Source organism: Periplaneta americana, chromosome 9 (genome assembly GCF_040183065.1).
Source record: "Periplaneta americana isolate PAMFEO1 chromosome 9, P.americana_PAMFEO1_priV1, whole genome shotgun sequence".
In the NCBI taxonomy this organism is placed as follows: domain Eukaryota; kingdom Metazoa; phylum Arthropoda; class Insecta; order Blattodea; family Blattidae; genus Periplaneta; species Periplaneta americana.
Genome location: NC_091125.1, coordinates 85057755 through 85079028, shown reverse-complemented (window position 1 = coordinate 85079028; position 21274 = coordinate 85057755). Strand labels below are relative to the sequence as shown.

General features: G+C 35.8%; 2 protein-coding genes across 11 annotated transcripts in view; both read right to left on the bottom strand.

Moving 5' to 3' along the window:
• LOC138706169 (zinc finger protein OZF-like) overlaps positions 1–8403 on the bottom strand; it is a 42057-nt gene extending 33654 nt beyond the window's left edge. Inside the window, exons 1-2 of one of the 3 annotated variants that reach the window (XM_069835170.1) lie at positions 7726–8403; positions 4722–4885 (exon numbers count right to left, since the gene is read on the bottom strand). In XM_069835170.1, coding sequence (XP_069691271.1) covers positions 4722–4844 — 123 coding nt within the window. In that variant the 5' untranslated portion in view covers positions 4845–4885; positions 7726–8403. The remainder of the gene's footprint in view (positions 1–4721; positions 4886–7725) is intronic. The other 2 variants (XM_069835167.1, XM_069835169.1) reach the window with 2 other exon arrangements.
• A 4380-nt stretch (positions 8404–12783) lies between these two features.
• Positions 12784–21274, bottom strand: part of LOC138706168 (uncharacterized) — a 51498-nt gene continuing 43007 nt past the window's right edge. For 7 of the 8 annotated variants that reach the window (XM_069835161.1, XM_069835162.1, XM_069835159.1 and 4 more), the window contains one exon: positions 14609–20435. In XM_069835161.1, the coding sequence (XP_069691262.1) occupies positions 14727–20435 (5709 nt within the window). In that variant the 3' untranslated portion in view covers positions 14609–14726. Of the gene's footprint in view, positions 20436–21274 lie in introns of all 8 variants that reach the window. The other variant, XM_069835160.1, reaches the window with a different exon arrangement.

Below are 21274 nucleotides of genomic sequence, written 5' to 3'. Positions count from 1 at the left end.
TATAATTACTTAAAATAGCTTTATTACCACTTTTAAATATGGGAATAATAGATGCTTCCTTCCAAAGAGAAGGATATACTCCTGTTTTTAAACTCAAATTGAAAATGTAGGTTAAAACAGGTACGAAAATTTCAGAGCATCCTTTAATAATGAAATTAGGAATGCCATCCGTACCCATAGATTTATTAGGTTTGACATTTTTTATGGCCTTCCTGACATCATCACAAGAGATTACAGGAAGGGGTAAAAGTTATTAAAGTTAGAATAACAAGTGAGAAAATTAGTGTTTTGGTTGATCTGAATTGATTTGAATTGACTAGCAAATGCATTTGCAATGATTTTATGATCAGCTATGTGAACCCCATTAATAATAAATTCATTAGGAATGTTTTTCGATTTCCGAAAAGATTCTACATATTTCCAGAATTTATTAGGCTCTTTTTTTAAACTATCATCAATGGACTGTAACCATTTAAATTTATCAGACTTAATCAAAGCCTTGACTTGTTTTCTATATTGAGAAAAAATTTGATAGTGGTGATCAGATTTATATTTTTTTAAATTTCGATGTGCTTTGTTCTTTTTCTTAATGAGTAGACGTAGGCTGTTTGAAAACCATTTAGGATAGTGCGACCTTTTCACAAAGGTGACAGGGACAGCTTTAGATATAGCATCGTTAACTAATGATGATAATGATGCTAATGATAATGATAATAATAATAATAATAATAATAACAATGAGAACAATAACAACAATAAGAACAATAACAATAAGAACAATAATAATAATAATAATAATAATAATAATAATAATGATGTTCAGGTTCTGCACTGCAAATAAAATACTTTTTTTCTTTTTTGTAATCTCAAAAAGGCATTTGAATTCAAGTACAAATTATGGTTTACGTTAAGTACATGTATGTAATTAATTCTGCACAAATTTCCATTATATATCTCTTCATATATTATAATAGCTTATATTATTGCTTTAGTATTTATGGTAACTAATATTAAAAATTATATTAATATTTTCAGACACAAAAATGATTCACATATCAAATTACAGAAATATAATGCAATTAATGGAGTTATCCGAGAATATCTGGGTAAACATACTGACATACAGTTCCGATTTTTTTCTGGCTCAAATTGGAATGACACATACGAAAAAGCCAATTAAAGTAGGTACGAAAAATGTTAAAGAACGATAATTTAACGTATGTTTTACTACTATGTTGTACTTATCAGAGAAAATAAAATGTCACTCATTTACTGGCAAAGAATTGTTTGTGCTGTCTACTGTATCTGTATGATTTGATTCAACACTATTATCACTTAAGTAAGCAGTAGTGGAAATAGAAGTAGCAGGTTGTTAGGCCAAACTTTTTGAATCGAAGTTCTTAAAAAATAATTATAATTTTGGAATTTGTCTGATTAAGTCATTGTTCCGAACAGTCCATTCTGGTTCACAATTGTTTGATCAAGTATGCTATACTGTATAAAAACAGTAAGTACACAGCCAGTAACTGTTGGTCTGTCAATCCCTTTCCATTATTTTCCACGCCTCTGGAATTCTCTCCCTGATCATGTCAGAGACTGTGGGACAATATCAAAATTCAAATTTAAATTAAGAAAACACATTTTAGTTAATAGAATTGTTGAACACCTGTCAGGTTGCACAACTTCGCCTAACCCATAACATATAACAAATATTGTAACTAAGATGTTGTAAAATTGATAATTAATGCATTTATTATTATTATTATTATTATTATTATTATTATTATTATTATTATTATTACTATCATTATTATTATTACTACATCAGTCATCACTATCATCATTGCCATCTTTTGTTTTCTTTCTTTTTTTCTTGTTTTAGCTCGAGGAGAGCTCTATAGCATGATGGAACCCCTGTACATTTTAGCCATCAGGTGACATGTCATTTAAATCTCACATTTCCTGAATGATGGATCAGCCATGGTGTTCACATGCATTGGCCACTAAGATCCCCAGACCTTACTCATGTCGATATTTGTCTGTAGGGTGGATGAAAGACGAAGTGTACAAAATCAAAGTAAATCAGGGACGAAATACTCTCTCACATTATGAATAGTGCTGCCCTCATGAAAGAACAAGATGACCTTAGAAGAGCAACACTTACTGTTGTCAACAAAGTGGAAAAGTGCATTGAAGCCAGTGCACAGTGGTCCAAAACACTAATCTAGCGGGACAAAAATAATTTTGACCACTCTTGAAGAAGCAAGTAAAAATGGTTCAATATTAATCTAAACATCACCCTATCATGATTCAGTCTTTAAACAAGAGTAATCTGAAATAATACTGTGTGGCAGAGCCTCAAAGTTGAATGTTTAGATATTGACTTCGTGTCTGGCATCAGACAGTTATTGTTATTGTGAGAATAGTTAGTGGCTGTAAGGAAGTGTGAACACGAGGAAGCTCCCACTCCTTTTGGCTTTTAAAGATAAAAGTATGTGTAATTTTTTGGTATAATAATTATACATAGCCTATATTGAGAGCTGCGTGTCTGTGACATTAACTAGTATTCTTTTGGGAGAAAAATTAAATTATTATTTTTTATCCAGAAGTTTAAATACTTAAAAAAAATACATATCCGAACATATTGATAAAATTTAGTATGTTGTAGAAAAATGTGCGCTGCTTGAGCCTTTTTAAGATATTTGTCATTTCTTCAAATGGGATTAACAATAAAAAAAATCCTGCAACAAGGACTTGCCTCATCCAAAAAGAAAACTTTGGTCAATATTGTGTCAAATCGACACATACAGACCAAAACCCCAATAAAAAGGTAAATAGGATGTTAATGTAAAGATATTGAATAAATTTTAAAATTTTATTAAACTCAATTCATAATAATTTTATGAGTCAATTTTATATAATTAGCCTAGTATTGAAATGAAAGTTAAATTTCTACGCTAAATTTGTCTGCTTAACAGGGATTTTGATGCTTTCATAAAAATATTAAACAATTATTATTTACTATTTAATAAAAATTCAGAACCACCCTTTATTTTTCACTTCTAGAGGAAATCACAATATCTCAAACAGGAACCAAATTATGGACGGTAACTCATCAAACTCAGAATGGCCCTTTATTTTTCGCTTCTAGAGGAAACCACAATATCTCAAACAGGAACCAAATTATGGACGGTAACTGATATGGAACTCTTTCAGAAGAAAAGGTTTACAGTGAATGATTTATATAATTATGTGCAGGACATTACAATACTATAGGACTGTAATGATACTACAGCAAAAAAAAAAAAATTACGAAAACGGAGATCTGACTTTCTGATATTTTGGAAGCAATGTGGTAGAAAATGTAACAGGTTTGTGCTAAAATATCGAAAATGTTTCAATTCGAAAATAAATTTTCCAAGAGATTATTAAGTTCACCTAGTACCATAGAGCTTACTCCTACTGCATTAACTGTTGGAAGACCAAGAAAACAATTTTTTGAAGGCAGTTTAAAAACTATGTCAGGCCTAGATTAGTACAGTCATTGGTGAAGGAGAGATCAAAAGAAGTGCGTCTTGCATGACAGCTCTCATTGAGGAGTGCAGAGATGTAGCATCTGTAATAAAAGACAGAAGAGAAACCACTTCGAAAAGGGCTACAAAATATAAAAAGCCTATTTTGCACTAGGTTTGCCACCAATATCATATATATCTGAATTATTGTCAGAGAATAGAATATAAACTCACTAAATAACAATACATTAATTTCTGAAAATCTGTTATATAGAAGCCAAGTTATTAACTTCGTCCAAATGCATCTCCTATAATGGAATAATTTCTTTTATACAAACGTAATAAGAGTTTGTATACAGAACAAATATGCTGTACAATGTTTAATCAAAATCTGTTACAGTATATAGGAGAAAAGTTATTAATTTTGTCTAAATTCACATACTATAATGGGGTAGTTTCTTTTGTACAAACACATTGAGAGTTTGTATACAGAACAAACATGCTATCTGTAACTAATTTACAAAGTTTCATAAAAATCTGTTAAATAGGTGGAAAGTTATTAATTTTGTCCCGGTAGATTTACATTTTGGACCGTTGTACAGTGGTAGAAATTTTTAACTATTACTTTGAACTGTTGAAATGTACTGATACCATATAAATAAACAATAAATGTAATTATTAAGTCACATTTTGTCTTTCCTTCTTGCGACTTGTAGTGCTTACTATGCTTAACATTCAAACAACTGTATCTCCACACCTGCTGAAAACAGGACACATATTTATAGAAACTTTTTTACTCAGAATAGTCCATACTACCATCCCTCAAATATTTACTATTCCTCCTGAATCACTCTGTATATAAAAAAGCAAAAGCACGAAACATAATTTTTTTTTATATATAATTTGAATGACTGAATATTGGTATTAAAATCGTGGAAATGCCTTCAGTATTATTATGTAATCAATAAATGTTACCGTAACTAAACGTTCTACCTGACGACAATCTAACATAAACACATGAAAATTAGTATGCTTACACCTTTATCAGAAGTCGTATAAAATACACCATTTAACAGACCACATAATGTACAAAAGTAATAATGTATGGTGTAGGCCTACATTGTAAGATGGTAACAATGCAAGACTACTATAAAGGACCAGCAAGTGAAAGAAATGGTAAGCAGAAACCTGTAAGAACATACAACTTACCTTGGATTTATAGTCTGCTAAAGCTGGGGAATCCTCGTGGTCAGAACTCCGTGTAGGCCTACTGCACAATTCTTCATCAGAGTCATGTTCAACTTTGGGTTCATTTTCATCTACATCCATCATTATATGAATCACAGGTAATGATGAGATATGCAGACCCTAAACTGAAATGAGGTTTTATGTTGTGTTAAATGTAAAACAAAGAACAGAAGCTAATATAAAAAACAAAGGAAATATAATTCACTGCATTTAGTCGCCTCATAAGTAATGTCGAGTTTTTAAGTTCGGTGTTTTGTAAAATTTTAATGATTTTCTTTACTTGTGTAATGCAATTTACAGGACATATGGGTAGTACTGTATATTGTAACAGTAGTCAATTATTGTTAATACAAAGAATATGAAATGAAGGTGATAAAGTTCGAGATTAGAGTCCTACTACAGCACTACTGGAAACAAGATTATAAAGCTTTTGCCGCAGCTCAAAGAATGTGTGATATCGAGGATAAAGGTGTCATTAGTGAACATGTTGGCAAAAACATGGCATGAAATCGTGTTTCGATCTGACATTCTCCAGCCAACAAACAAACCATATGTTGAGGTGTATCCATGAAAACTCCCTCTCCAACACAAATTTCGGAATTTTTCCAAATTAAAGCCTTTTGAATACTAGCCTTGTCTTTCGCATATTGCCTTCAGTACTTGGGCGAGTTTACTCGAGTGTCACTCATATAATGCAAGAGCTTGGTTTCCTTCTCTCACGAGGATTGTGACGCCCACACTCCATGTTTGATGTGTGGGTCTTAACATCTTCAGCAATCCTGATCTGTTGTTGTTCTATTATACATCTTCCTCCTCCCCCCCCCCCCCTCATGTGGTAGCTTATTAGGTAACATCGAATTTCGTTTTCCACTTCAAAATTGTCCAATGTTTCTTTCAAGTGGCCAACAGCCTCGGACCTCACATGGACACTTTCTCTCAGCCCCAATTTCCTTTGCTTAAGACGCATCTTTGCATACTTTTTAAATGTTTCTCTTCCCATTTCCCCAGTGACTGACTATATATTGGTAGTCGAGTGTTTCGAAGTTGATTTAAATATTAACACAGTTTATGATTATGATTTAGAATTTTGTTGTGGGTGTAATATTCTTTCATTTCTTGTGTACTCCTTTAATTTTTGTGTTGTGCAAAATGTTATCTTTTTGGTTTGTTGTGAAATGTAAGTTTATGGTTATTTTATTATGTTGTGACCATGATATGTGGAAGTTCTGTTGGTACAGTGGATTTTGGGAGTTAAGGGGGCATAGTCCCCTAAAAATTGTAAATTTATATATAGTATATGCTGTGCATTTCATAAAATTTGTTAAGAAAATGACGACTATATTACACTAATCCAATATGGCCACTTCATAGCTTACAGAAACGTTCGTAACGTCATCATGATTTCGTGACCATTCATTGATTTTAGAAAATTAGCGAATTATTTTGCTCAAGAAATGTCCATGGAAAAAGGAATACGACCTATACACTCATGAGTTTTATGGACTGGCAAATACAAAGCCTAGGCCTATTTTTATAACACTACAGCAACTAGATATAGACCTTATGGGGAATGTTTTGAAACCTTTCTTTTTAATATCACTGAAAATGAACGAGAATATGGGCACTTTAACAAGACAGTGCCACCAGTGACTAGGAATTATAAAGAATTGGCACTTAGCGAATTTCTCTGGTCTGTTTCTCTGTGCGCATGCACTCCACTAGTGTATAATTCCACTTTCGAACACTAAAGGCCAATGTAATTGAGAACCTGGGAATGGTGGAACAGCAATCCTGATTCGCTGCCAAGTCTGCTGTCGACTGCTGCTGGTGTGATATCAGCACCAACTCTAGGGGAAAGGCAGAACCCCCCACTGATGCAGATAGAGCTGTTTTGAAGGTCACTAAAATAAGGGACTACTACATCGAAGGTACCGAAGCACCTATATGCTGGTGCCACAGTCCACACTCAACATTTTTATGAATACAGCATGTGCATTACACACTATGTTCGGTCTATTCGTGATTTTTCCAAAATCCGGACCGCAAACCTTGCGACTTTATCCATACGGTATCGAAACTTCTGTAATTTTTATCCACAAAAAAATTTAAAGGGTAAAGTTTATGAAGGATGAAAATGAAAAATAATATTTGCAATGAAACTTCTAAAACTGAAAGGGTGGCCAGTCGCTGAGCGTGAGCAGGAAACCGGTAGCAATAGTGACGAGAGTGGGGATAAGGAGCAGTAAGGAAGTGGTACCAGCAACAGCTTTTGCGTATGTACCGAAACTTCTGAAATCACCAGGCCTAGTGACGAGCCACAATGTGTGTGTTGAAAGATATATTGAAACGTGTCAGAGAAGAAGTCACAGGCATTCTAGGGACTTTTGCGGGTGAATTTTTAATCTTAATGCTCAACATAGAGTCTTTCAAGTAATAAGGATTTCCCCTGTCTTTTTTTTTTTGGTAGGTTATTTTACGACGCTGTATAAACATCTTAGGTTATTTAGCGTCTGAATGAGATGAAGGTGATAATGCCGGTGAAATGAGTCCGGGGATCAGCACCGAAAGTTACCCAGCATTTGCTCAAATTGGGTTGAGGGAAAACCCCGGAAAAAAGCTCAACCAGGTAACTTGCCCCGACCGGGATTCGAATCCGAGCCACCTGGTTTCGCGGTCAGACGCACTAACCGTTACTCCACAGGTGTGGACCCCCTGTTGTTGGTAACATGACATTGGCAACAGACACAAAATCTTATTTTATTTAGCATGACGATACAAAAATGTAGTACCGTATCATGATGGACTGCCAGACAGACCGTCGGATAATTCAAGTAGGTCTACCTACTTATGAAAATTGCCGAAAAAGCTGTGGAAACACATTGATTCGTCCATTACATAACATTTTCGACGTAAGTTTGAAAGGACGTAAAGGTACCGTACTTGAAGCACAATGCAAACCACTCACCTTTCCCACATTAAGATCAAGAAAATGCAGCAACTCTGCCTTTATAGAGGTATGTTTTTGTGACTTACACGCAAAAAAGACCAAGAACTCCCAAATACTTCAATCCAAGTTAGTTTCAACAACATATTCATGAAAATCCCCGTAGTCGATTTACGGATTTAGCTTCTAATATCACATATCCAATATGCCGTGATGAAATTTTACTCCCCTAGAAAAACTTCACCTCAAAAGAAAATACATTTTTAATAAAGTAGTAGCAGAGTATGTAGACTTTGCCCTTGGTTAAAGGCCATAACCTCTTTGTTACGCACAATTCAGATTGCAACATTAACGCATGAAGCGTCGATCTTGCCTATTATTCGTAATGATGCAAAGTGTATCATCAAAGACGATCTCGTTATATAGTGGCGCTATTTTTGGATTGATTGGCTCGGTTGTGTCGAGCCTGTTTGACTGCAGCGTTCATAAAACAAAATTTGGTTCAAATTCATTATTTTGTCTTCTATTAATTTTACAGCACGTCTTTACCTAAAAAAAAATCCTCTTTCAATACAGGCACACTTTATGGCAAAAGACTGAAGTCTATTTCTTAGAACCATTTCAGCCTTGGCTTAGGTACTAGTAGGCACTATACAGCTAGGCCTGCCGACCAGCTAAGCTGGATTGGCGGACTGCAGCTGATATTGTCACCTTCAGGAATATTAAGTAGACTACAGGCTGTTATCATTTGCCCCCTTTAAGAGCTCAGAAATGAATGGTATCTATCTGGCTTTGCTACAGCAGGGACAGGATATACTTACTTCACTTCTGATAAGAATTTTCTGATTCTGCCTAGCTACAGGGTTCGTTTATTCTGATTGGCGACAGGCTAGAGTGGTTTTTATTCCTACTCCTGGTGAAATGACTATCTTAAGCCAAAAGATTATCGACATATTAACTTGACCTCTTTCCTTTTTAAAAATTTTGGAAAGGCTGGTGGATAGACATTTTAGGAATCAAGCTCTGGCATACAAGCCTCTGCATCCTAGTCAATATGCCCACCAGACTGGCAAATCCGTTGAGACAACACTTCCTCAGGTCATGGTGCAGGCTGAGAAGGTGCTGAATCAGGGAGAGCTGGCTATGGCTGTCTTCTTGGACACAGAGGAGGCCTTCAACTTTACGTCTCATGGCCCCATCTATAGAGGAATTACTAGACATGGCATCAACCAAACAGTGATCCAATGGATTATGGCTTCTCTAGAAGACTGCCGAGCAACAGTATCACTTCTAATCAATGCTCACTGATTTTTACTGTGCCTGCAGATGCTCTCAAGGGGGAGTTTTATCTCCATATTTAAGGTGCCTGATAGTTGATGAACTGCTTGTCAGGCTCCATGAAATTGGAGCATATGCCCAAGATTATGTAGATGATAGGGTATATGCATTACGGCTATGGGAAAATTTCCTGACATTGTGTCAGGACTTGTTCAAAGTTCCCTTAAGACTGTGGAGAGTTGGTGTCGCGAGGTGGAACTGTCAGTCAATCCTGAACTTGTTGCTTTACAAGCAAGAGAAGGCTGGATGGTTTGTTCAAGCCACTCTTCTTCGGGAAAAAGTTGCATTGATCCATGTCAGTCAAGTACCTTAGGAGTTATTCTGGATTCTCAGCTGACTTGAAGAGAGCACATTGAGTATAAGGTGACTGAAGCCAGCAATTCTTTGTGGACCTGTCAAAGAACTTTTGGTAAGTGTTCGGGACTCAGTCCCAAAGTGGTCTGTTGGCTCTATATCTTTATCATTAGGCCTTCTATCACCTTTGCATCTTTAGTTTGGCAACCTGGCATGTTGACACAGGCCACCAAAAATAAGCTAAATAAAATCCAATACATGGTGTGTTTCGAAATAACAGGGGCGATGCACACTACTCCACTCAGTGCCCTTGAGGAGCTATTGGGCTTACATCCTCTGGACTTAATCAACTCTGGAATTGGGCTGTTGGTCCTTTAAACATGCTTTGAAAAGGCATTCGTCAGTCCTCACAAGGCTTCAGAAGTCGCAGCCAATTCTTGCGATGGACATGACTTTATGGGGCTTAAATACTAGGGAATTCAGTAAGTAATAGCAACAATACTGTAAATCAGCGCTCCTAGCAGTGAGCATCGGAATCAATACGTACGTAATAGAGGAGCAATTGTATAAATGTGAAGTATTGAAAGTCTTTAAATAACCATATTTTGTGAATACAAGGACTGTTTCTGATTTGTATTGAGTAATACTGCCCTAAAAATATTCAGTAGGTATGAACAAAGATGCACGAGGAAAAAAAAAAAATGCAACTTGGTGCTTTAGGGTATTAAGAGAGACAGAAGTCCTACCACAATGAACTACTGCAAGATGGGTGAAGTGAGGCATTCACTTTCAATCAAGAACTGACAACCAAAGAGCTTTAGATCAATCAGACATCCAGAAATTATGCTGCAGATGGAGTCCACCATCTCCCAAGGATTTGGCAACGTATTGTTGACAAGGTAGGGGACTGTATTTGAAGTATGTAATGTGCCAAAAGTAACCTAAATAAATTTAGTGTGAAACAGTAACTATGTTGCCATTACTTTTCGAATGCCCTGGTTAATTTTGAGCTGTTATACATGGTTGTTCTTCCACTCAGGGAAGAGTAGACTCGTGGCCCAAAGGGTCCTAACCACATCAAGGAGCTGGTCTGGTATACGAGTAGCTCCAAGACTAATAAGGGAAATGAAGCTAGCATTCATGGGCCCAAGAGAGGCTATCTTATTCTCTGGGTTGCTACACTACGATGTTCCAGGCCGAAATATTTGATAGCCAGGCACCTTTAAAGGCATTAAGTGCAGTCAAAACAGCGTCCAAATTGGTATGGCAATACCAGATAAGTTGGTAAGGGAGGGCTCGGCAAATACCTTTATGGGGCTGGAAGCTGTCTTTCGTATCACTCCACGAAGGCCCAGATGGAAAATCACACAATGGGTGATTCACTAGCATGGCACATTATGGAGAAATCTCACTAATGCTAGGAAAGCTCGAACATTGATACTTGGTCCTAGCAAAAAGATCAGTAAGGTACTCTTATCGTTTAACTTTGCGCAGCTTAGAGGTATAGTGAACCTATTAATAGGACATAGCACTCTAAGGAAACACCTGCATGTGATGGAACTGACTACAGACCCAAATGCAGAAAAGAAGTGGAATATTCTCTCCACATATTAGGCAATTGTTAGTCTTTGTCCACAATCAGATATGTCCTCTTGGGCTCGGATAGACTGGGTCCAAAGGATATAGGAAAAGCAGACCAAAGAGCAATCCTGGCCTTCAAAGAGGCTTCGGGACTTGGGTAAATTTTCTAGCTGTCTGGGGCACAATGGGCCTACATTCTACTTATACTAAGATGGTACGGGCAGTTGTGTAAATTATCAAGTATTGTAGTACTTTGTGAAGCAGCACTGCAAATTCTTTAAAGTGCATCAGCAATAATATTGTCTTTCCCATATAAATGACGTCATATTTGTCAGGAGCAAGCTCAAGTCGTCATCTAGCGATCTTGTCATTTTTTACCGACATGAATGAAACTGATTTTTGATTAGTAATTGGTAAAATAATTACGCCAATCAGATAATGTCGCTATTTACATATAGCTTCGATAATAGTGTATGCCTCTTTCTCCACTGCAGACTGTCGATGTTTTGAATCGGTCAGTCCCCTTGAAAGAAAAAAAGAAATAGGTCTCGCACCTTGAGAAAAAGCAGCACTGATAACAAAGTTCGAAGCATCTAGCATCTGTTTCAACGATGAACTGAGGATTCTCATTTATGCATGTCATTACTGAATTTGCTATGCACAATAATTCAACAGCCTCTTTATTAATTGGAAATTATTATTTGCACGGCGTTAGAGATGTAATTTTACCAGAGAACATGGGATCCACTGTGATTAATAAGAAAACATGCCCACAGTTGGAGGGGATTGGCATTATTAATGATAATTTGAGGCATTCTGGATCAGGTTATCCTTGAAACATGAGCTGCTCTTGCTAACTCCTACACTATACAGATGTGCCAGGTTTATATTGCAACACAAAACTTAAAATTACACAACTCACATTGATTGAGCGAGCTGAGAGTCAGAGTCACTGGCATCATCTGATAATTCTTCTTCATTGCTATTACTGCTGTTGAATGGACTCATAATGATAATCGATAATCTAACACATTCCCATTACTCCTTTTCCTGCTTTTTCACATGTTGAACTATTTCAGGTTTCTCTGATTATTGTTGTCGTTGCTTTCATTATTAACTTCAAGAGAGGTGTCAGAGATATTTTCTCACTTCCTTAACATGTGATTTTGTTGAATGTAACATAACCTTTGACCGTGCCAGCTCCATTGGATTGACATCACACAAATATGGAGACAATCGAACTACAATGTTTCCCAAAGATAGTTCAAAGTTGATAAAAAAAAACACTGGTTTCTTATGCAGAACCAATGCAAGAATTGTACTTTCAAAAAGTTTTAATTTTTTAAAAAATTTGATTGTCACATATCAGAGAGCATTTCATAAGAATATATTTCAGGACTGTTATGGACTTGGAATAAATTATTATAATATTACCTTTCGCCTGTGAAGTTTCCAATACAATACTAGGATTCGAAAGATAGTGTTGTTTAGTTTTTCTTTTTTTTTATGTTAATCGAGCAGTGGCTTCAAATCAGATCATAAATGAAGAGAAAATCTCACTGTTAGAAGTGAAGATCTCCCTGGAATAAGGATGTAATCAACAAAACTGTAATTCATGTTTCAGGAGAAAGGAAAATAATTTCAGGGACATATTTCTTTATGCCTGTATTTACTATCACAACCATATGACTAATCAAGAATATAAATTTATTCAGCCATTGAATACAATAATTCATTTTTATAAATAAATTCTAAGAAATTAATACTTTTTCCACCTAAATCACATATTTCAAGACTATGATGTTACATCCTTTTTCCAGGGAGGTCTTCAATTGTCAACATATATATTTTACAAAAATAAGTAGATCAGGGAAAAAATGACAAAATTTTACTCAATAGGCCTATATACATTCTTACACGAAATATTCACATATGGTAATTATACATTAAGATTATATCACAGAATACCATAAAAAACTTTTTTAGCAATATAAATTTGAATGTCTGACACAGTATCTGCAATTAAGTAACCATTAATGTTCATGTCCATTAGATAAAATCTGTGACCATTCATCTTCATTAGACATATCTGAAAGTTTTACATTTATTGTACCTATTTAATTTTCTAACTTTATTATTATTATTATTATTATTATTATTATTATTATTATTATTATTATTATCATCATCATCATCATCATCCATTAATTTAAATTACAAATTGATTACTGTATCTCATTGATAATTGGTCAAACTGATGAATTATGCCCATTAAAATATTATAAATTACAATAAAGTTCTCAGTACGGTATCAAGTTTATAATAGAACAATATATAACACGATAATCTAATAATTTTTATTTTATATGATATGAAGAGGGAGAAAGGCACTGGACATCTTACCCCATTATGTCCTGGCTAGTTGTCTCATGAGTGATACCTTATTGGTGTCACTTATGAGGTTCCAATCAGTCTTCAGGCTGTTGACTAAGCATACGAGTACAACATGATATGAAGACAGTGGGAGAAACTGAAAGATTACTCTAGATCAGTCATTTTCAAGCTGTGTGCTGTGGCACACTGGAATGATCTGCTGGTGTACCATGAGAAAATGAAAATAGCAAAGATTATCGTAGCGAAAATTGGAAAAATAAGTGGCAAGAGTAGTAAAAGAGTGAGTCCAGAATAGTCAACATTCAGTGAATGTGGCACAAATAAACATTCAGTACACAATCTTCCTAAAAACTCTCAAAATTCCGCCTCGTTGATTATGAGTTGCCATGGGATTTTAAATTACACCTTTAGTGTGCCACACGTTGAATAATGTTGAAAAACGCAGCTCTAGTTGATGTATTGGGGTATTTCCTTTCTTTACATTTTCTGTTGATTCTACTAATAGCATGGATAGTAATTCGAATCCAGGTGTAGACCTTTTGCATGAATTTAATAAAAGATATGCTCAATTATTAAAGTAGTAGGTGCTGCAATTTGTTATGAAATCCAGAATTTTTATTTCTCGAAAAGATAACAGTTTTAAAAATATCTTACACAAACACAGTTTTTTGGTTATTTTTAATGGCGCTGTATCAACTACTAGGTTATATAGGATTGTTGGATTGGTGATAGTGAGATGGTATTTGACGCATGAATTACCTAACATTCGCTTTACAGTTGGGGAAGACCCAACCAAGTAATCAGCTCAAGTGAGAATCGAACCCACGTCTGAATGCAGCTCTGGATCAGCAGGAAAACGTGCCTCTAGCTTGAGCTACGAACTTGGTTTGTTACTTTATTCTTTTAAAAATTATTTATACTTATAACTATAGTTTTAATAAAATAACTCAAAAGTATTTTTGTGTAAGAATTTTTAAGACTGATGTAGAATAGTGTATTAAAACAATTCAAGTGTTTTGTGGAGGTCTACAATGAATGTATCTTACATCAAAGAAATTGCAATATTTACAAAATGAATCTTAAGAACTTACCTTTCTAAATTAACATAAAATATCAATTTATTTACAAACAACATTTCATTAGTTCGATACTTACTGTATATAGTTAAAACCAAACTCCTAAGAAACACTATGGAGTTTTCCTCATTGAACACATACTGTACTTGTACTCTTAACAGAAATGATGTACATCGTAACATCCTTAATGTTCCTTTTTCGTAAAAATCACGACATACACAGTAAACACCAACTTACAACAAAATCTGGACTTTTCTTTTGTGAACACAATACACTTCATAAAGGTATGTCTCTTATCCTTCTTCTTCACAAAGTATTCCTGCTGACATAACATTACCATTAATTTACATTAGCACTTCTCTCAATCAAAAAATTCATAACATCTATACGACCATTCAGAGATGCTTCATCTATTGCATCATTGCCACTTCTATTAACTGCTTTAATATTGGCGCCTCTGTCTAATAAATACGTCACAATTTCCATATCACCATATTTAGCTGCCTCTAGTAATGGTGTATTACCGAACTTATCACGTGCATTAACATTAGCACCTCCCTCTACTAATAATTTCACAATTTCTTTATAACCAAAACCAGCTGCTTTCACGATTAGAAAACTCCCATTCTTATAGCGAGCAGTCACATCAGCTCCTTTCTTTATTAATGATCTGACAATTTCTGTATTGCCACGCTTAACTGCTTCCTGTATTGGTGTATTTCCTTTCTTTACATTTTCATTAACATCAGAACCATTGTCTATTAACAAACTTACAATTTCTGCATGACCATATTTAATAGCTTCTTGCATAGGAGAGTTGACTTTCGTGAAACATGCTTTAACACTGGCTCCCTTCTCTATTAATTCCCTCACAATTTCTAAGTGACCTCGCTTAATTGCTTCTAGGAGCAAGTCATTAAGAGACAACATTGGGAATTTCTCTGTTAAAAATTTCACAATTCCCACATGTCCACACTTTACTGCTTCGAGTATTGGAGTATTACCATACTTATCACGTATGTTAATATTAGCACCTTGATCTAACAACAATTTTACATTTCCCACATTACCGAATCGAACAGCTTCCAATATTGGAGCATTTCCATTCTTGCAACATGCATTAACATCAGCACCTCCTTCAATTAACAACTTCACAATTTTCCAATCTCCACGATTAATTGCTTCCAATAATGGAGTAGTACCCCTCTTGATATTTGCATTAACATCAGCCCCTTTCTTTATTAACATTCTTACAATTTCTGTATGACTATTTCTAACTTCTTCGTGTAGTGGGGTATAACCATTTTTATTGCGTGCATTGATATTGGCACCTCCTTCTATCAATACCTTCACAACTTCCACGTGACCTCTTTGAGCTGCTCTCAATAGTGGAGTATTACCATTCTTTCTACACACATCAATTTTAACGTCCCTTTGGATCAACTCTCTCACAACTTCTACATGACCACGTTTTGCTGCTTCTAGAATAGGAGTATTACCATTCTTATCATGAACGTTAATATCAGCACCCTTTTCTATTAAAATCTTAACAATTCCCACATCACCACGTTCAGCTGTTTTCAGCATTGGAGTACTACCATCCTCATTACCAGAATTAACATTAGCACCTTTGTCTATTAATAACTTCATAATTTCCATGTAACAATGATCAGCTGCCTCCAGTATAGGAGTGTTGCCGTTGTCACCAAATGCATTAACATTAACATCTTTTTCAATTAACAATCTCACAATTTTCTCATGACCACGCTGAGATGCCTTTAGTATTGGGGTGTTACGCTGATAATCACTTCCATTGATATCAGCACCACCCTCTATTAATAAGTTTGCAATTTCTACACTGCCATTTTCAGCTGATTCTAGAAGTGGGCTTTTACCTGTAAAATTATATATGTTAATATTAGCGCCTTTATCTCTTAACAACTTGACAATTTCCACATGGCGGCGTTCAGTTGCTCTGAGTATGGGAGTACTCTCATACTTGTCGCGAACATCAACTATTACATCTCTTTCTAGCAACAACTGCACGATTTCTATATGACCATGTTCAGATGCTTTCAGTAATGCAGTTCTATTCAAATAATCTTTTACATTAAGATCTGCACCTGTCTCCACTAACAATCTCACAATTTCCAGATAACCACCTTCACTTGCAGCCAATATTGGATTGTCGCCATTCTTATTACAAGCATTAAAATCAGCACCCTTATGTATCAACAGCCTAACAATGTTCAGATAACCACCCTTAGCTGCCACCAATAGTGGACTGTTACCATTCTTATTACAAGCATTGAAATTAGCACCCCTATCTACCAACAACCTTACAATTTCCAGATAGCCACCCTCAGCTGCTGCCAGTATTGGACTGTTACCATTATAATTACGTGCATTAAAGTCTGCATCTTTCTCTATTAATAACCTCACAATTTCCATATGACCGCCTTGAACTGCTTTCAATATTGGAGTGTCATTGTTTTTATTACATGCCCTAACATTGGCCCCTTTCTCTATTAATAACTTTACAACGTCTGTATAACCAGCCTCAGCTGCTTTTAGGATTGGTGAGTGATTGTTGTGATCACATTTATCAATGTCTGCACCTTGCTCAATTAAAATTCTCACAGTTTCTACATGGCCTTGGCTAGCAGCCCATGTCAAGGCAGTTCCACCCAATCCATCCCTTCCTTCTATTTCTGCATGATGATTTAATAGCAATTCCATTAACTTTGTCTGTCCACTTCCTGCTGCAATGTGTAACATTGTAGCAGAAAAATAATGTTGTCCCAATTCATCTCCATTAATGGAATGCCCCACATTTACACCACTTATAAGCATGAAAGTAATGAGGTTTACGTACCCTTGGCTGGCAGCCAAAGGTAAAACTCTCTGTAAAAATCTCTCATTATTAATCATTTGCTTGGTGTGTGCCAAGTCATTATTATCAGCACTCTTTCCTAACAGCAGTTCGAGGGCTGGCCATGCACTGGTCCTGTCAGCTAGCTGAAGAGGTCGCCATGATAGCACTTCATCTTCAACAGAAGGATCTGCACCATGATCCAGCAGCTTTTCCATGATTTCATGTTCAGATCTACTTGGAATATTACCATGTTTTTGACTACCGTAGTCGTCATTATCATCCATATAATTTATCACAGCTATGTGTAATGGTGTTCTTCCACCATCATCCTTTTCATTTACATCACATGCAGGAGACTCTAGTAATGAAAAAACGAAATCTTTATCTTCATTTAGAACAGCCTTATGCAACTGAAATGGCTGCACTAGAATTCTATCAAAGAAATTTCTAATAACTTTAAACTTCTGATCCAACAGTTTCTGTTTCAAATATTTTCTCTCAAGATTGAAATTCAAAGCAAACCACTTTGCAGCAAAAAATTCTGCAAAGGTTCTATGAATGTACACAGCTTTTGAATTTACTATTTCACTCACGATCCCCTTCTTTTCAATACCTCTTTTGAATCGGTCCAGGAAGCGCTTAGCTTGACTGATAATTTTCTGGGAATTTCTTAGCTGCGAAAGTTCTTCACTTTCCAGCAAAGAATGCATGGCACAAGCCATATGACTTTCCTCGAACATTTCTTTCAGCTGCTCGTAGTCCCAACAAAGTCCTACATTTGTTAAATTTCCTGACAATTTTTCACGCATATAGATTTCCCATTTCCGGTCCATGAATCTATTATATAACTGCAGCACGTCTAACTTTAACGGTAGTGATATCTCTCCTGACTGACAATACTGACAGGCTTCATTCTGAAACACCTCAGCTAGCATCAGTGTCTGCAATGGTACTCCTGTAAGTGTTCCAAGTTTGTCATTTAGGGATTTTCCTGTGAGGTCCAACAGTTGTGCGATAAATGTACGAAGACAGTGAGTACCAACATCTATCCCTTTCCAAAATTTTAAGAGAAAGTCCTCCTGGTCCTCTCTTGTAAAAGGTTTCAGTTTAAATGAAAGAGAAAATAACTCCCGTTCCAGTGTTTCCCTCATCATAGGACGAGAGGTAATGTACAATTTCTTATATTTTGTACAAGAAAGTTCTCTCAACATCTCTATCACCTTTTGTTCATAGTCTGGGCTAATTTCATCAAAACCGTCCATAAGAATAACTATGTTCCCGCCATGCTCCAACTCGTGTTTGAATAAAGACTTCTCGAATTCAGTTTTGAACTTACCTGCTCTTAGCAGTAGTTCGACTGCAGACAACTTTTGCTCTTTTAAGTAATCTGTGTGATTATTTAAAACTACATTAACCACCCAACAGGCAGGATCACTCAGTTTCAAGTCTTGAGCTAAGTTTACAAGTTCAGTAGACTTTCCCATTCCAGGCTTAGCTAGAAGAAGCAGCACTTGTGGAGGCAGGTGCATGACTTCTTCCAAGTTTCTGGATGAGATTTTATTCGTTAGGTAACTCCTGAGAAAGGTCACATCACCCTTAGATTGTTTCCATACAAAGCCATTTGTCTCTTTGTGAAGCCAGTGAACTGCACAGAACATATTTGTGGCTCTGATAAACTCTTCATTACCCTCAATTGCGTAACAATGGCAGTCACTTGTTTCCGAATTATTCGTAACATCCAACTTTTCGACACACTTTCCAGGTGGAACTAACTGCTGCAGGTCTTGTTGCGACATCCCACTGACTACTAGGTAGTCTGTTTCATCAGCAGAGAATATTTCCTTACTGATATGTTCCTTCCTTAAAAATATACGAGGAATATAACATTCATTTCGTTTCACGAGTTCGTCTCCAACTGAGAACTCAAAATTCTCTGTGAGTAGGTTTACCACAATTTTGGCAGTTGCTTTTAAATCAAATGTGACCCTGTCACATAGGGACTTCAGTGTAATTTGTATTCCCTGAAAATTTACTATGCAATCCAAGACTTTATCCTGTGATGTCTCATCCAGCTGGCTGAAAGAAAATGTGTCTGTATGATTTTTGAATTTAATTTCAGTCATCTTCTTACTGTTATCGCTTATAATGATAAGGGTTTTATTTGAATCTAAACACAATAGAAATTCTGTCAAAGACTCAGCCCATCCATCAACTACAAGTATATTACAATCTGGCCAACGACCCCACAAAGCTAGCACTTCCTCCCTTCGGTCCTGCAATGTATTGCAATCTATCAAAATTTTATTTTCAATGGTTTGGGAAACTTTCAAACAAGTGAGGTCATTACACATACAAAAAAGTCCACCTATGTCTGGCAGCATTGCTTTAAATGACTCCACTTCCTTGTCATCAAATTTTATGTCCAATTTTGAGAGTTGATCTAGTTTCGACTTTGATATGTCAGCAACAGAGTTTTTCACAATTTCCGACCAAAACTTGATTTTGTCTGTAAGGTATATATTTGAACATTCCCACCAATTCTTCATATAGCCCAAGAAAATGTCATATTGAGAATCTGTACCAAGAGCAGTCTTAAGTTCCTGCTGGATGATGGAATCAAGATTTTTCTCAGTGAACTGTTCGGTAAAAAATCTCAGCTGGGAGATAAACTGGCTGAATTCTGGAGAATTTTGTAAAGAAGGGAATGTAGCTTGAGAGAATGCAATGCATTTTCCTTCCGTATTGAGAAAATTATGCAACTCAGTGTTGCCAATATCTCTGTCCAGACCATCAGCCATGTTTCCACTTGTATAAACTACGAACCATGCATCCTCAAACAGACCGCAATCTTTTAAATCCTTATGCTTTCCCCATTGTTCCCTTAGATCGCAGTATGATTTGTAATACTTCGATATGCTGAAGTCTCCTCCCTCTGCGTTAAGTAGTCTCTCTGTCACAGTGCTATGTATGCCTTCGCGATGTTTTAACTGCACGAATATTGTCTTGTCACCAACCTTCAACACTATGTCATCGAACTTTCCACCTGCCTTCATGTTGCTGGCTATATGGAAATCAACTCTCTGGTTTACTGAACGCAAGAATACCAATGCAGCCAACTTCACTTCATACCACTGCCCTGACATTTTAGCAAAGCCACTTTCCTTCTCATATGCCTGTAACAATACAACATAGTGTCAATCTATAATGCTAACACCTTGTGAACAGCAGACAATGCAATGCATGTTCGTGTATCAGCCACATACATCTTATTTATCATCCTTTATTTACAGTATTTCGTTCAGTTGTTCTTGTAAATTACTAGGAAAAGAAATGAACTGCTTAGAATGAAAAGTTTCATGCTTAGATAACATAAACAATAATAAAAATTAGAATTTAGAAAATATTTTATGGGAAACAGAACAACAATTTTATCAAGAAAGTATGTGTAATGTAATTATCTAAAAAGCGTGTGTGTTGCTGCAGTTCCTTGTTTGTGTTCTTCATTCTGATAATTTTCAGGTAAAATATACATATTTTTTCATTTCTTATGGTGACTTTTCACTGCCAGATATTTTATTCAGTAATTTTCTATCTATATTACTATACTTGACTAAATCCAATCAAATAAACACAATTCAATGTGACTATTGTTACTGTTCTTATTTAAGCCAAGTAACAGGTATTGAGGCAGGAGATTGTGTCTCTTTTTATATTTCGCAGATAAAATGCCACGAACAAGTGATTTTTCATATTGGAGTCCTTTACTACAAGGATGTTTCTGGAGAACTGAAAGTATTGTCCTTTTGTTCACTGTCAACCCCACTGAGACATGAATCGAGCTCTAATACAAATGCTTAATTATGCTCAAAATCTGACAGTGCAATAAATACAATCAATTTCCTCAGCGATAGCCCCACCACTCAATATGCTTAAATATCTTAGCAAGAAAGGACTTGTTTGAAATTACAGTGAGAGTGGTCATGGGAAAGGGATTCCTGATGACATTGGTAGA